General features: G+C 37.0%; 1 protein-coding gene across 1 annotated transcript in view; it reads left to right on the top strand.

Moving 5' to 3' along the window:
• p3h2 (prolyl 3-hydroxylase 2) overlaps positions 1-14,217 on the top strand; it is a 50,571-nt gene that overhangs the window by 32,920 nt on the left and 3,434 nt on the right. Inside the window, exons 2-10 of the mRNA XM_065247115.2 lie at positions 2,189-2,341; positions 2,633-2,822; positions 6,274-6,405; positions 7,227-7,354; positions 10,920-11,009; positions 12,027-12,067; positions 12,157-12,242; positions 12,331-12,458; positions 12,593-12,688. Of these exons, the coding sequence (XP_065103187.1) occupies positions 2,189-2,341; positions 2,633-2,822; positions 6,274-6,405; positions 7,227-7,354; positions 10,920-11,009; positions 12,027-12,067; positions 12,157-12,242; positions 12,331-12,458; positions 12,593-12,688 (1,044 nt within the window). The remainder of the gene's footprint in view (positions 1-2,188; positions 2,342-2,632; positions 2,823-6,273; positions 6,406-7,226; positions 7,355-10,919; positions 11,010-12,026; positions 12,068-12,156; positions 12,243-12,330; positions 12,459-12,592; positions 12,689-14,217) is intronic.

Below are 14,217 nucleotides of genomic sequence, written 5' to 3'. Positions count from 1 at the left end.
TCACATTGATTTCAATCTTTGACATGATCTTACTCTGTCAATATTAAACATATAAGGTTGTATTTTAACAATATGTTCTTTACATTATATATGATGATTTTATGTAGAAAACAGTAAATCACCAAAAATGACTAATTGGGTTTACACAAACCGGGCTCACATTTAATATAAAATGGTCATAAGCATTTTTAAGCGCATCAAATGTTGAATAAATGTCAACACCACACAGTGAACGTTTCATAATATAACCCTAGGATTTGTTGTTTGTTGGGATTTTTGTCCCGTAAGTTGTTTTAATTCACAGGCGAGTTTGTGACTAGCTGGGCCATTTTTCATCTCCCCCTTATGAACTTTTTAGTCATTTATTGTTCGGTGAAGTTTCGGGATTTGTCAGAGCATGAGGATTTTTTTAAAGGTGTGGACCAAATTCGCCCGGTGACTATACATCTCAGTCAGATCTTTGGGTCCTGAAATCTGATATCATATTTAAATGAGACCTCCTGCATTCAGTCAGGGTCCTTGCAATTCAGTTGCAATGTGTCTTTCGGAAAAGACAGAGATAGAATACGAAGGAATGCTGTTGGCGGCAGTTTGCACTTTGGCCTTTCAGAGGAAACCAAGCATGTCTCACTAAGCCCTTATCCTCCCTGCTTCATTCCTGATGGATAACAAACCACCAACCTTTGGCTGAGTGTTGCAAAAGAACGACAAATTAAATTGATCTTTCTTTAATAGTCTGCTTTGGACTGTATGTTTGTATGAGGTCCTCAAAATGTACATTGCACATTGGATTTTGTGTAACATAATTTACATTTATTTTTGTTTTTTACCCTGTATTGGTTTGTATATTTTTAGTTTAATCACTAAATCTGACTAGTGTTTTGTGTCTATTTTGTTTTTCAGGGTGTTTTCTATGTCTTAATGTACTTTTCTTTGCAATGCAAAAGCTGAAAGATGATTTCTGCATATTAAATCAAATGTTGGCATTGTTTTGTAATACACAAGGCATTTCTCATTATATTTAGGCGTCTGTTTTATACCATTCATTGTTTTAGGAAGATGTGCAAAAATACCAAATGTGCAAAACAGATTTTAGGTCTGTGATTCATAAAGGGTTGGAAAACTAACAGATGATGGCTTCTGAGAATTTGTTTTGCTGTTTAAGTCCCCAGGTTTTTAATTTAAGTCTCCAAAACCATCAGAAGCCAAATCTTTAAAAAGCGACCACAGAATTTTCATGCATTTTTCCCTATTTGGTTTATGCTGTATTGATATTGGACCAACATAGTGATGATGATGTTCATCTGCCAAAAATGAAGGTCAACCAGCATGGTCTTTCTTAAAAGGTAGACCAAGGGAGGCTTGCTGGTTAAAGGGGACATTTCATAAGACTTTTTTAAAATGTCAAATAAATCGTTGGTGTCCCTAGAGTATGCATGTGAAGTTTAAGCTCAAAGTACCGCATAGATAATTTACTATATCTTAAAATTGCCACTTTGTAGGTGTGTCCTTTAAAATGCAAATAAATTAATCTTTGCATTAAATGGCAGTGCTGTGGTTGGATAGTGCAGATTAAGGGGCGGTGTTATGCCCTTCTGACATCAAGGGGAGCCAAATTTCCATAACCTATTTTTTCACATGCTTGCAGAGAATGGTTTACAAAAACTAAGTTACTGGGTTGTTCTTTTTCACATTTTCTAGATCTATACAATCATTGGGGACCCAATTATAGCACTTAGAGAAAAAGTCAGATTTTCATGATATGTCCCCTTTAACCTCCTAAATCCTGGATGTCCACATACGAGGACATCACTTTTTTTCTTATTTGTACAATAATTCTGTGTAACTGGAACCTGTTGTACACAAATGTGGACAATTACACTGCTTCATGTTCAAAGAAAAATATTTGGTTATTATATTTATTAGTTCTTCCTAACCCCAAAATAGCTGGAAGAAATCTGAACAAAAAAAGACAAACCAAAGCTCGGGTCTTAGGAGGTTAAGGTAGTCAAGAGACTTTTAGCATCCCAAACGCAACATATGCCGATAAAATAAATGAGATATCACAGTGGTTCGGGCTTTGTCATATTTTTTGCACATGTACTTCTTCCTGCCCTACAACATTTGTAGTTTGTATTAATTTGCGCCGGTTTCTCAGTGTTTCTGTTTTGTGTCTCTTTTTAAACAGCTCGGCCAGCTGGATAAAGCCGCATCCGCCGCTCACACTTATTTCCAGGCCAACCCTGAGCATGTTGAGATGGGCGATGACTTAGAGCAGTACAAAGCCCTTGAGGGCGTAAAAGAGGAACATTTTGTTGACCTGGAAGCTCGCCCACATCAGGTGAGTTTCTGTGCAGTTTTCGGAGGGATGGGTGGGCGGTAACCCTCCCAATAATTAAAACAAGCAATTACAACTCCCCAACATTTATACTATGATTATTGAAAAAATGATGTACAGTTGACGCTGTTCAAACCAAATCTACACCCTACAAAGACAGACCATGTTTACACTTAGCATCAACATCTGTCTCTGGTTAATTATTATTTGTTTTTCTGATTATTTTTTTTTATTAAGTTTTTTATGTGAGCTAGGTCAGTCAGTCATGAACCGGATGCATCATTGTATTTACAGAAAGCCTTCTTTGATGGAGTGAAGTTCTACGATAAGAACGACTATGAAGGGGCTGTGAGCTTCTTCGAAGAGGCTTTGACTGAATATTACCGTGCTGATGTGGAGTGTCGGGCCCTTTGCGAAGGCCCACATTACTTTCAGGAACAGGATCATGTTTTGAACAAATACAGCCTGTATGAGCTGATCTCAGGTACACATGCTTTTTTACTCTGACCGTTTCACTTCCTTTTAACATGGTAGAGCTATTATCTATGGCTCTGAAAAGGGAATTCTGGCAATTTTGCCGGCCTCGAGTGGCTCATTGGGACTTTCTATTGCGGTTATCATGTTTCTCTCATTTCAAAAACTATTTGTACTTCCAGTAATAGTGATTTTTCCCTTGACTGACCTTTGGGTTGTGACCTTGTGCTGAAGTAGGCAAGTTGTTTTTCCAAACCGTAATTACAATTTGTTATTGTTGTGTCTAAGGGGAAATTCATGATTGTACAACTACTACCTTCAAACGGCATTACTTTTCTCTGTAATCACCCTGTGCAATGTTTTGAACTTAAAACTTTAAAAGCTTTATTTGGCTTTGATATAAATCCAGGTGCATCCAAAAACACTATCTTATTGTTTATTTTGACGCCTTCAAAGCAGACTAAACTTTGAAGTAATACAGACTAAAAGTGAGCCATGTTTGGTTTGCATTAAAGAGTTTGCACAAAGCCAAACTATTGTTTTGCAATGGACTAAACTACATTTAAAAGACTCAAAAACTTTTTTACGCAAAATCTTGGAAAGTAAAGTAAAAGCAGCGTGAAAGTCACAGAAAACAACATTAGACTATCAAAACACTTCAGCTAATAAAGTCCCACAGGGAGCCATATTTTGTGCCATAATGTCCGCTAACACTTTGCTTATAAAACAATGTGCATTTCTGAGCTAATGTTTCCAATTCATGACCAGTTATTTTCAGTGAATCGAGGAAGACCTTGAGATACTATTGCATGATTGACAGCCATCCAAGTTCCAAATGTTTGAACCGTGACATGAATGTGGAAAACATGTTCGCTGGCTGAGAAGAGCCAATGTTCACGGTCAATCGTGAAAGGACTTGTTCTCAGAGGGACTTGTCAGTGTTGATGTGAGCTTTAGGGGGTTTTGTGAAGTGTGGAACGTCTCCGAGTTCATCAGCATGGAATCTATGGAAAACATTCGGAATGATGTCATGTTTATGTCACTTTCGGTGATTTATTGTATGAATGAGGGCACTCGCGTGTGTGTGCATACATTTTTTGTCAGATTGATGGTATGTTAGGATCTTTTTATTGTTTGCTCTTTGATTCATGTTACTGTTTTTCCATGCTGGACACAAACATCATCTTTGTTCCTTGACTTCAAATGCAAGCCACGGTGAAAATAAAAGTTTGATGTTTGACAGTGTAAAGGCCCTTTCACAACAAAAAACAATAACTATAATGATAACTATACTTATATCCAGACCGATGAAAACTATAAAACTATTTTGCAACTTTATAGTTATAGTCTTTCGTGTGAACAAGCCTTAACTCGTTTACTCCCAAATTAACAAAATGTCTTTTGATACAAATGGGCTGAGCTATTCCATGGTTTCCAGGTTGTCATTGTGTTATCTTTACAAAGAAAGCCAAAAACTAGTTTTATTCCTTTGTGATTATGTGAATAGACTTACTCGACACAAATACCATAACCCCCTATCTATCCCATAATGTGTCTTTTGAAAGTAGCATTTACTCATGTTTTCTGTTAGCTAATCTCTCATCTTTCTTGTTAAAATAATCTGCATATTAATCTACCCTGTCAAAACAGACCAACATGCTCTTTAAAGTGGGCGAGTTCTGCCATGCCCTGTCTCTTCTCATCTCTCTAATTCAGTCTTTGGCCTTGAGCTTTGCCACATGAAATACACCAGCACCTCAGATATAGACAGAGCCCAGCTGAATAATATGGTTCAACTTGGGTGTCTGTGAGAAATAAATAATTTATTGTTAGAAACAGTTTTAAACAGTCTGTAAAAGTCATATAAAAATCACTCTTCTTACCCTGATTCAAAACAGTAAGCTTATAATAATGATTTTATCATTTCACTGGAATGCCAGTTTGGTGCCAGTTTGGCTTCAACCAGGCGCGGCTTATCTGTATGGGCAGGCAGGGCAGTGCCCCACCAAAATATGAATCCACTTGAAAACATAGAACTCTTTATTAACTTAATCACATTTAAACTGTTAAATGGGAACATATATTATTAAAATCTGACTTTTTCAGTGTTTAAGTGCTATAATTGGGTTCCCACAACTTCCCAGTGCTTCTATCAACCTTGAAAATGTGTAAAAGAACAACCCGGTAACTTTTTTTGGTAAACCATTCTCTGCAAGCATGTGAAAAATAGGTCATTGATTTTTCCTCCCATTGTGTTGTCAGAAGGGTATAATGCCGCCCCTTAATCTGCACTATTCAACCACGGCACTGCCATTTAGTGGAGAGATCAGCTAATTTGCATTTAAAAGGACACACCCAAAATGGCAAATTTTTCGTCACACCTACATAGTGGCAATTTTAACATGCTATAATAAATTATCTGAATGGCATTTTGAGCTAAAACTTCACATACGTACTCTGGAGACACCAAAGATGTATTTAACATCTTAAAAAAGTCTTATGAAATGTCCCCTTTAACTCGTAAATGTGTCTAATATTTTTCAACAATTTTTTTTTTAGAGTTTTTAGACTATTTTAAGTCGTAAAGTTGGTTAAATTTGTTTAGAAATTGTGTGAACGGCTTAATTGGCTATACTGAAATGATCAAGCTGAACTCAACAGCGCCCCACATTTTCCCCCGTGGTGAAAAATGGAATTGCCGCGAGCCCTAACTGAGAGCCATATGGGCAGATTTTAATTTGCCCCTTTAGCTTTTACATTATGTGAACTATAGCTGCCCAATTGTAGGGAAAATTATAATCCCAATTATTTTAGTAAAAATCATAATCCCGATTATTTAACATGATTACTTAACCTTTTTACTAAACTTTGCTTTTGAAGCCTTCACAACCCAGGTATGGATTGGTAAAGTATTGCAATTTTATGTTTCAGAGATGGCAATATTGGGCTATAAGTTACAGATTACAGCTGTAATAAACTATACAATTTTTTTGTAAATACTATTGACAATAAATACAAGATACCATTTTTTATTAATTAATAAATGTTTATATCACTTAATTGAAAATATTAAACAAAAAGCTACATATTTAATATTAATTTAAATATATGAATACAAAAAACATTATTTATATTAATGCTGGCATGATTTTGAATTTAAGAGTATTTTGCCTAATTCACATTTATTACATTTACATTTGAAGAGCTGAAATGCCATCTCAAAAATGAGATAATGTGAGATAATGATATTAACCGCGCCTACATTAAGATGCAGTGGAGTTTTTACCCTGTTAAATTAGGTTTACCTGATATTTACAACTAAGGGAACTTGACAGATGCACTTAGAGGGTTTGAACTTTTCATTTAACAGAAGCTTTTATCCAAACACAGTCTACAAAGCTGAATTTTCAAATAGGAATAGAGATGTAGCCAGCTAATTCATGTTGATCTTTATGTTTCAGATCATTACACGCAGGTTCTTCACTGTGAGCATGAATGTGTGAGAGATCTGGCAACACGCCCCGGTCGCCTGTCACCTATGGAAAACTACTTGCCCCTCCATTATGACTACCTACAGTTTGCATATTTCCAAGGTATGTCTTTCTTTATATACTGTTTCATTTATGCATTTGAAAGATGCATTTATTCAAAGTGACTTACAGTGCATTAAAGCTATACATTTTAATCAGTACACGTGTGTTCCCTGGGAATCGAACCCACATCCTTTTGCAATGGTAAATGGTGCTCATTCTGACTCCATTTTTATCCTGAATCCAATTTGGATTTGAAAGAAAATTATAAACAGCAATTATATCTAACGCAAGCCATTTGAAAAAGATAAACAACCTCATTAATCATGAAATCAAATGAATCACTTGGCCTAAAAGGTAAGGGCGAATCCTAAGAATAATTCAGTCGGGGTTAAGATAAGATGTCTATTTTCTTGAAAGCATCACAGCTGCACATTCACTAGTACATCACTCAACCAAAGTGCTCCCAGGATATTCAGAAAAGTCAGTGATATCTGTTGCAGATACACAGGTGTGTGCGTTGTCTCTGTTGAATGTCTCATAGTGGCGTGTTTCCACTAGCTCAGCTCTGCTGTGTTTCTTCCATTGTGGTCACTGACTTGGAATGCGAGTGTTTCCGAACTCACAGGTCTGCAAAAGGAAATCAGATTATGGTGCGAAAGGACGACAGTACCATTAAATGAATAATCAGAGACATAAACCAAGAAACAGATGCTCCAGATGTTTCATTAACAGAGTACTATAGTGTTCCTGTAGCATTGTGTTAGCAGCTCAAAGGTCATGGGTTCGATTCAAAGAGAGCACACTTACTTGAACACACTTTAAGTTGCTTTGGTGTGAAACGTCAACTTAATCTAATGCTAAATTCTTTCCTCTGTATTTAGCGGGGAGGATTGAGGAGGCTTTGGCATGCGCTCTTTCATATCTGTTGTTCCACGAAGAGGACGAGTTCATGACCGAGAACGTGCAACATTACAGAGAAATACTTGGCCGTGATGGTCAACCTCGTAAGGTGAGATGCAAGATGAACACTCAACAGTGAAGATTTATGGGTTTGATTTAATAGTAAAAGGTACTCTTGTAGCTAAGTTATTAGCCCGATTTCTAGTTTCTTCCCGGGATCTTGTTAACCCAAAGCCAAGATACAGAGCCAAGTGCTGACAAAATAGCCTTCAAATTGTGGAAAAGGAAGCTGACATCAAATCTCCTCCAAATAATCTTGTAGCTGTTTACATTAGCCTTGCAAAGAAGAGGAACGCAAAGCCACGGATGCTACTGATGGTTACAGTTTTGTAACACTTAAATTCATAGCATTCTTTTCCTCCCAAGGGCAACACATTGCTATCAGTTGCGGTTAACCACACTTACAACTTTTTATTCCAGTAAGAAATTAACCCACCCTCATGCTATCAATAATGCATATGAGCAAAGATACTGGATATATCAAGATGCCATTACTATGTCACGAGCAAGCATCACACACAAAACATTAACCCACTATCTCTGTATAACTTATGATTCACTACATGTTTGTGTTTTTTACATAATATGCACTTACATGCCGATTGCCAACAAAACACAGATATTTGATGCGATTTTATTTAACTCATGTCCCGGTTGAGACCACCTCATTTCAACAAAATCCAGCGTTAAACAAGCACACACGCACAAATCTGGTGCAATGGTGCTATATCCATTGTTTTTATAATGCTGGGTTCTTTGGGCAAATTTTCTTAACAAACAACAACACAACTCTTTGGTGACGTTTATTTTGTGGGCTATGTGCGTGCGCTATTCCGGTTAAAGTGCCCATATAAGGATTTCCACTGTACGTCCTGCACTAAAATTGCCCATATAAAGAATTAAAGCAAGATTGTTACGTATGAATCTTTCATGTTCGAAATAAACTTTCCGAAACTTGTACAAACACTGCGGAAGTGCATTTGGCACAGAAATACTGCATCCGTGCTTTTTTGAACAACCAACTCTTAAACAGTGTTAATAATTCAGATTTTAAGTACAAATATAGTATGTATATATTACTATTTGGTAGCAGTATGTACCTCTGAGGTTCTAATTTGAACTCTTTTGGTGCAACAGTGTATTTTTTGAAAAGGTACTGCTCCAGAAACTGCAATTCATTGACTGGCCGCTAGAGGCAGGCTCCAAAAGGGAGTCAATTCCCATATACCCCCATGTTAAAATGGCCAACTTTACAGCAGAAAATAACATGTTTACAGCCTGGTACAAAATAGTTTTTTGCCTGTATAGCTAAGTTTGCCCTTCATGACAACTGTGAGGCGGGTACATTTATTTGTAACTCTTCCGTTTAAATAATATTAAGCTTTAAAGTTCTGCATAATTAAGGGCGTGGCCACTTGAGTGACGGTTGAACAGCCACTGCGGTCACTAGAATCAAGCTAGGCAGGTGTGGTTTCAGCAACCAGACACCTCAGCTTCACTCACGTCCCAACTCTTTACCCATTTTCGGATATCCGCGAGTGATGCGCGATGACGCGCGGCCAAGATGGGACGGAAGGCAACGCCTACTTTAAGCTTCAAAAACGATCTTCAGAAACCAATGGGTGACATCACGGACACTACGTCCATCTTTTTTTACAGTCTATGATATATGCATAAACACATTGGAACAATCATTGTGTTTAGTGTATTCGGTTTCTGAAATGTACTGTACAGTAATGTCTGCACATATTCTTGGACCATCCAAAGTTTTTCATTAAAAATCCTGGAAACGATTAGCACTGTAAAGGCACACATGTTTGTTGGGTCAAGAGCCAACATGCTTGGTTATGTCTTTCAATACAAGACCATTGTTACAGCCACATTGTTTTTTTCCACCTCATTGAAGAATGTTTCCATCTCTCTGGCACGCTGCCACTTCTTATTGCCCGATTTCCCTGGGATCTTGTTAACCTAAAGCTAAGATACAGTGCTGACAAAATAGTCTTCAAATTTTGGAAAAGGAAGCTGACATGAAATCACCTCCAAACAATCTGGTAGCTGTTTAGATTAGCGAAGGGGAACGCAAAGCCACGGATGCTACTGATGGTCGCAGTTTTGTAACACTTAAATTCATAGCATTCAACTTTTCCTCCCAAGGGCAACATGACTGCTATTAAATGCGGTCTGAACCACACTTGCAGCCTTTTATCCCAGCAAGAACATACTGCTATTAATAAGAACCATGCAGGGACCTTTAATAAAAAGTGGCTGTTGTGAAATGGCAAAAGAAATGGCACAGGTTGCGGAACGGCCAAGTATCCCTCGGGTATCTTTTTATTATGTTAAACCGCAAACAAGCTGGTAGGTAGATTAACAATTAGTGATAATCTTCAATAATCTAATGGGAGTAGAAAGCGTAACATTGTGTGGTTGAAAGCCAAACTTGGCATTTGCACCGTACAATAGTACAAAATCAAACAGAGGTACAACAACATAATAACAATTTAGCAAATTATTGTACCTGACTAACGCTATCTTATGGCAATCTGTACATATTTTACGAGGTGGATAATTCATATTATTTCGTTAATTTGCCCTTGTGACGTTGGGGTAAAAGTTGGGGGTTTGTTATAGTTTTTTATGATAATCGCATTTTTTGTACAATTCACTTCGTCAAATATGTACGAATTCTCGTGAGATCAGCCTGACCTCACCATCAGTATTTCAGGCAGTGAAGTGAAAGTTAATGCATTGACTTGTGAGATTCATCTTATGTAAATATGTTTATATTTTTGTCATTATCTATATATCTCATATTAACTGTAATTGTTTCATCCTGTAATTTATCTATAAATCAATGCCAGATAAGACGTTTAAGTTATTATTAAAAAAAGAAACAATTTGATCCCATCTGTGAAATCCATGTTGAAGTCTCTTAATCTGAGATCAGGAGCATCAAAGTTTGATTTCAATCTTTGACATGACCTTACTCAGTCAATATTAAAGCAACACTATGTAGTTTCCATGTAAAAATGACTTACAGCACCCCCATGTGGTTGAAAAGCGCAACAGTGCCTGGTATCAGACACTCTTCTGCAGGCAGGGGGAGGGGCGGGGCTGTGTTTCCTACCCTCCACCGCCACTTTCAGAGTGTGCTTGTAGCAGCTAGGAGGCTGCTCAGGTTGCAGCAACAGTACAATTTGTCCTGTTAAAAGTTGTTCTATCACTGAAATAATTTCAGAGACATTATTTAAATGTAAAAAATCTACATAGTGTTGCTTTAAAGATATCAGGGTTATATTTTACACAATATTTTTACATTATGTAGGATGATGTTATGTAGAAAATATAAGTCACACAAAAAAGAATAACTCTTCATTTAAAGAATAACTCTTTTTTTCTATGTTAAAGTTAGATGAACACTGAAGATGACAAGGTACAAAATTACAAAAAAAGATTAAATAAAAATGGTTCAAACTATTTATAAACCAAGTATGATTTAGGGATAGGAATAGTGTATTTGTTTCCCAAGGTATTGATTTAAAATGTAAGGTTCCAGAGGCTAGCCAAACCTCTGGTATTGATCTAACCCTACCCTGCATTGTTTTCCACAGGAAGCTGAAGAGTACCTGAGACGACACAAACAGGAGTTAGATCTCCTTCAGATTGGCAGCCAAAACCTTGGCGTGCCCTACATTGAAGGGGTATGTCAAAATTGGGGTTCAAAGTTTGGTTTATTTACACAAGCAGTACAACATACACTGTCAAAAAGGACATTTTCTGTCACTGGGGGGTACCCAATGGTTTGTACCTTTATAGGTATACTAAACATAGATATAATACCCCTAAAATTTAACTGGTACAAAATTGTTCCTTACGGTACACAATAAGTCCTTGGGTATAATATTGTAAAAACATTTCAAGGTACAAAAAATAACCTTTGAGTGTACCTCCCCAGTGACAGTGTATATAGTGTACAATTTTTTTTTACGCTATTATTGACATGAACATCATGTCTCTGCGCTCATGCCAGCTGACGGGGAACAGGTGGTCAGAACAGCTGAATAAATAACTGACCTACATCGCCCCCTTGTGTTAGGATTGTCAAGCAAGCATACAATGATTCTCTGGAATAAATATTCCATCTCAATAGACCTTTCTGGTTAAAAAAAAAAAATACTGGTAACCAGTCAAAAAAGTTAATAACTTTTAGTTTAAAGTTAATATCTAACAACAGTCTTAGGCCGATTTACATCTGTTTATTCAACAACAAAACAAAAAGTTCATTGTTAGGGTGAACATACGTGCCATTTTCCCGGACGCTTCTTGTCCAGGATTTCGGTGCGTCTTCTGGAAGTCGTATTTGTTGACCGCATACACCATTCAGTTAAAAACATAAGACATACAATCGTAGTTTCAGTCTTACCTCAAAATGTAATGGTTGCTTTCTGTAATAATAATAATAATAATAATCCTCTATGACTGGATTATTCCTCCGGGAAGAATGGCACGTATGGTCACCCTATTCATGGTGAGATTTTGTTTTGATTTATCTGTACAGACATCGCCATTATTGATTTGATTAAAACAAAACATATCTCAATATGATACGTGGGTTGCAAAATAAAAGCGCTTATTGACATCACTCAAAAGCATATTGTTATGGAGCACTTGATAAATGATAAATCATTCACAGTAATACCATATGTCTTTGTCATCAGAATTACTGGAGCAGTACAGGAGGTCGAGAAGATGCGAACAGGTACACAATGAATCTTACATGATCTTCAGTTACCAGTGTTGTGTTATCTTGTGAAGGTTTCTTCTCATATCTTAAACATATGTTTGTAGGATTCCTTCAGGTACGGATGGCTGGATGGACTATGTGCCAATTTCAGCAAAGAAGAACGTTACAGTGGCTGTAGAACTTAGAGATGGTGATTTAAACTTTTAAACCTACTGAAAGTTTGGTATTGTAAATGTGTGAAAGTTGCGAACCACACTGAGGTTTATGTGTGTTTGTAGGAGGTCCATTGCTGTATGAGAATGTGAGACTTGTGTTAAACTCTGAAGCTCTGAATGGATCACAGAGAGTGGTTCTTGATGATGTCATCACTGACGACGAATGCTCTGAGCTCAAACAACTGGCATATGTGAGTGTACTTTTTACATTTATTTTGCATTTAACAAATGCTGTTATCAAGAGCTGTATATTATCCTGTATATTTCATTAATGAATGTGTTCACTGAGTGGGATTTGATGTATGAATATTTTGAACATTTGCAGAGCGTCACTGCAGCAGGTGATGGCTACAAGGGAAAAATGTCTCCGCACACACCCAATGAGAAATTTGAAGGGGCAACAGTATTGAAAACTTTGAAAGTAAGACCTCCTTCATTTTACAGTAAATAATATTTACAGTACAGTCAAGCTCTGTTTGAAAAAGTAGCTGGCTGTCTTGTTGTCTACTGCCTATGTAGGCAGCATACTAATAGTATACAGTATATAGCGAGAGTTATGCTAACTATTTCATGTCGGATTTAGATTTTTTTAATTTATATACTTACATTTAAAGTATATCGATGTATAAGTCTAAATTTTGATCCCTCGTTTCGTTTGCCATTTTATATGATTTAAAAAAAATCCAAATGCATTCTGAAATTGCCTTCTCCATAAGAGTACATAGAGTGCTGCCTTAAAATTTAAAATAAAATTTTAAAATTAGAATAGGACTAAAAGTGAAACAAAGCATAAAGTTGCTGCAATATGTTTTGAATTGGCCGTCATGTTGTCTTAAAATGCTGTCTAGGTACTATAGGTGGCACACTAATTTTTGAAACTTATTCATGTCCAGCCCATTCTCACGAATTGCATATAAATAGGACACCTTTTGAAAAGTCGTGCAATGCATACACCAAAGTCCAATTTTGCTTGCATATGATACGCCAGTCCTTCCCATTCACTTAATACCACGCATCTTTTCATTGGTTTTTCTATTTTTGTAACATTGTTGATTGGGGTTACAACTCTTTAGGCTTGTTCGACTTGTTCATGCGGCGCGAAAGAATCAACAGCCGGATGAAGTCAAAGTTCCACGAGAGTGATTTAAAAGCAGACTGCTCCATATGATTTCTCGAATCGCTCTTGTGGTACGTTGACCTCATTCGGCTGTCGATTCTTGCAGCGCCGCAGGAAGTCGACAAGCCTCTTGTTACATTTCAGACATCCTTACCCAAACCCCAACTCTAACCCCAACTCCAAGCAACCATGTTTTGAAAATAGAAAAAAAATGGAGAGTCCTATACATAAAATGATCCTAACTGTGCGTTCACACCAGACACGGAAGAGGCGGCAAGCGAGAGTGATTTACATGTTAAATCAATGCAAAGACATGAATAGGCATCCGAAGGCACGCCGAAATTGAGCGTTGCCACAGGAAATGCACAAGTTGAAAAATCTGAACTTAAGCAGATATTTGCGCCACGGAATCAGGATCTTGCTCTAGTATTGACGTGATTACATGAAGCAAGCGGGGTCGCAGAAGCCCTCCCATGACACAAATTTCCATGTGAATGTCTCGAATGACTAGAATTTAGAATTAAGCGAGTAAACTTAAAATGATCAAGTGTTTAATTACCTGCGAATAGCGTGTTTTTGCCGCCTCTATCATGTCTGGTCTATCCAAATCTAACCATAAGCGACAATGGTTTTAAAAAAAGAGAAGCCAATACATAAAATTACATGAAAAGATGCGCCATATTAAGTGAACAGGAAGGACTGGTGTATAATATGCATGCAAAATTGGACTTTAGCGTATGTATTGCACACCTTTTCAAAAGGCCAGTTATTTATACGCAATTCATTAGAATGGGTTGCCATGTCACATATGTTCTGCTTTTCATCTCTGTATT

This window comes from Paramisgurnus dabryanus, chromosome 24, assembly GCF_030506205.2.
Source record: "Paramisgurnus dabryanus chromosome 24, PD_genome_1.1, whole genome shotgun sequence".
Lineage (NCBI taxonomy): Eukaryota > Metazoa > Chordata > Actinopteri > Cypriniformes > Cobitidae > Paramisgurnus > Paramisgurnus dabryanus.
Note: the sequence above shows the minus strand (reverse complement) of the source record. Positions and strands in the feature narration are given on the sequence as shown.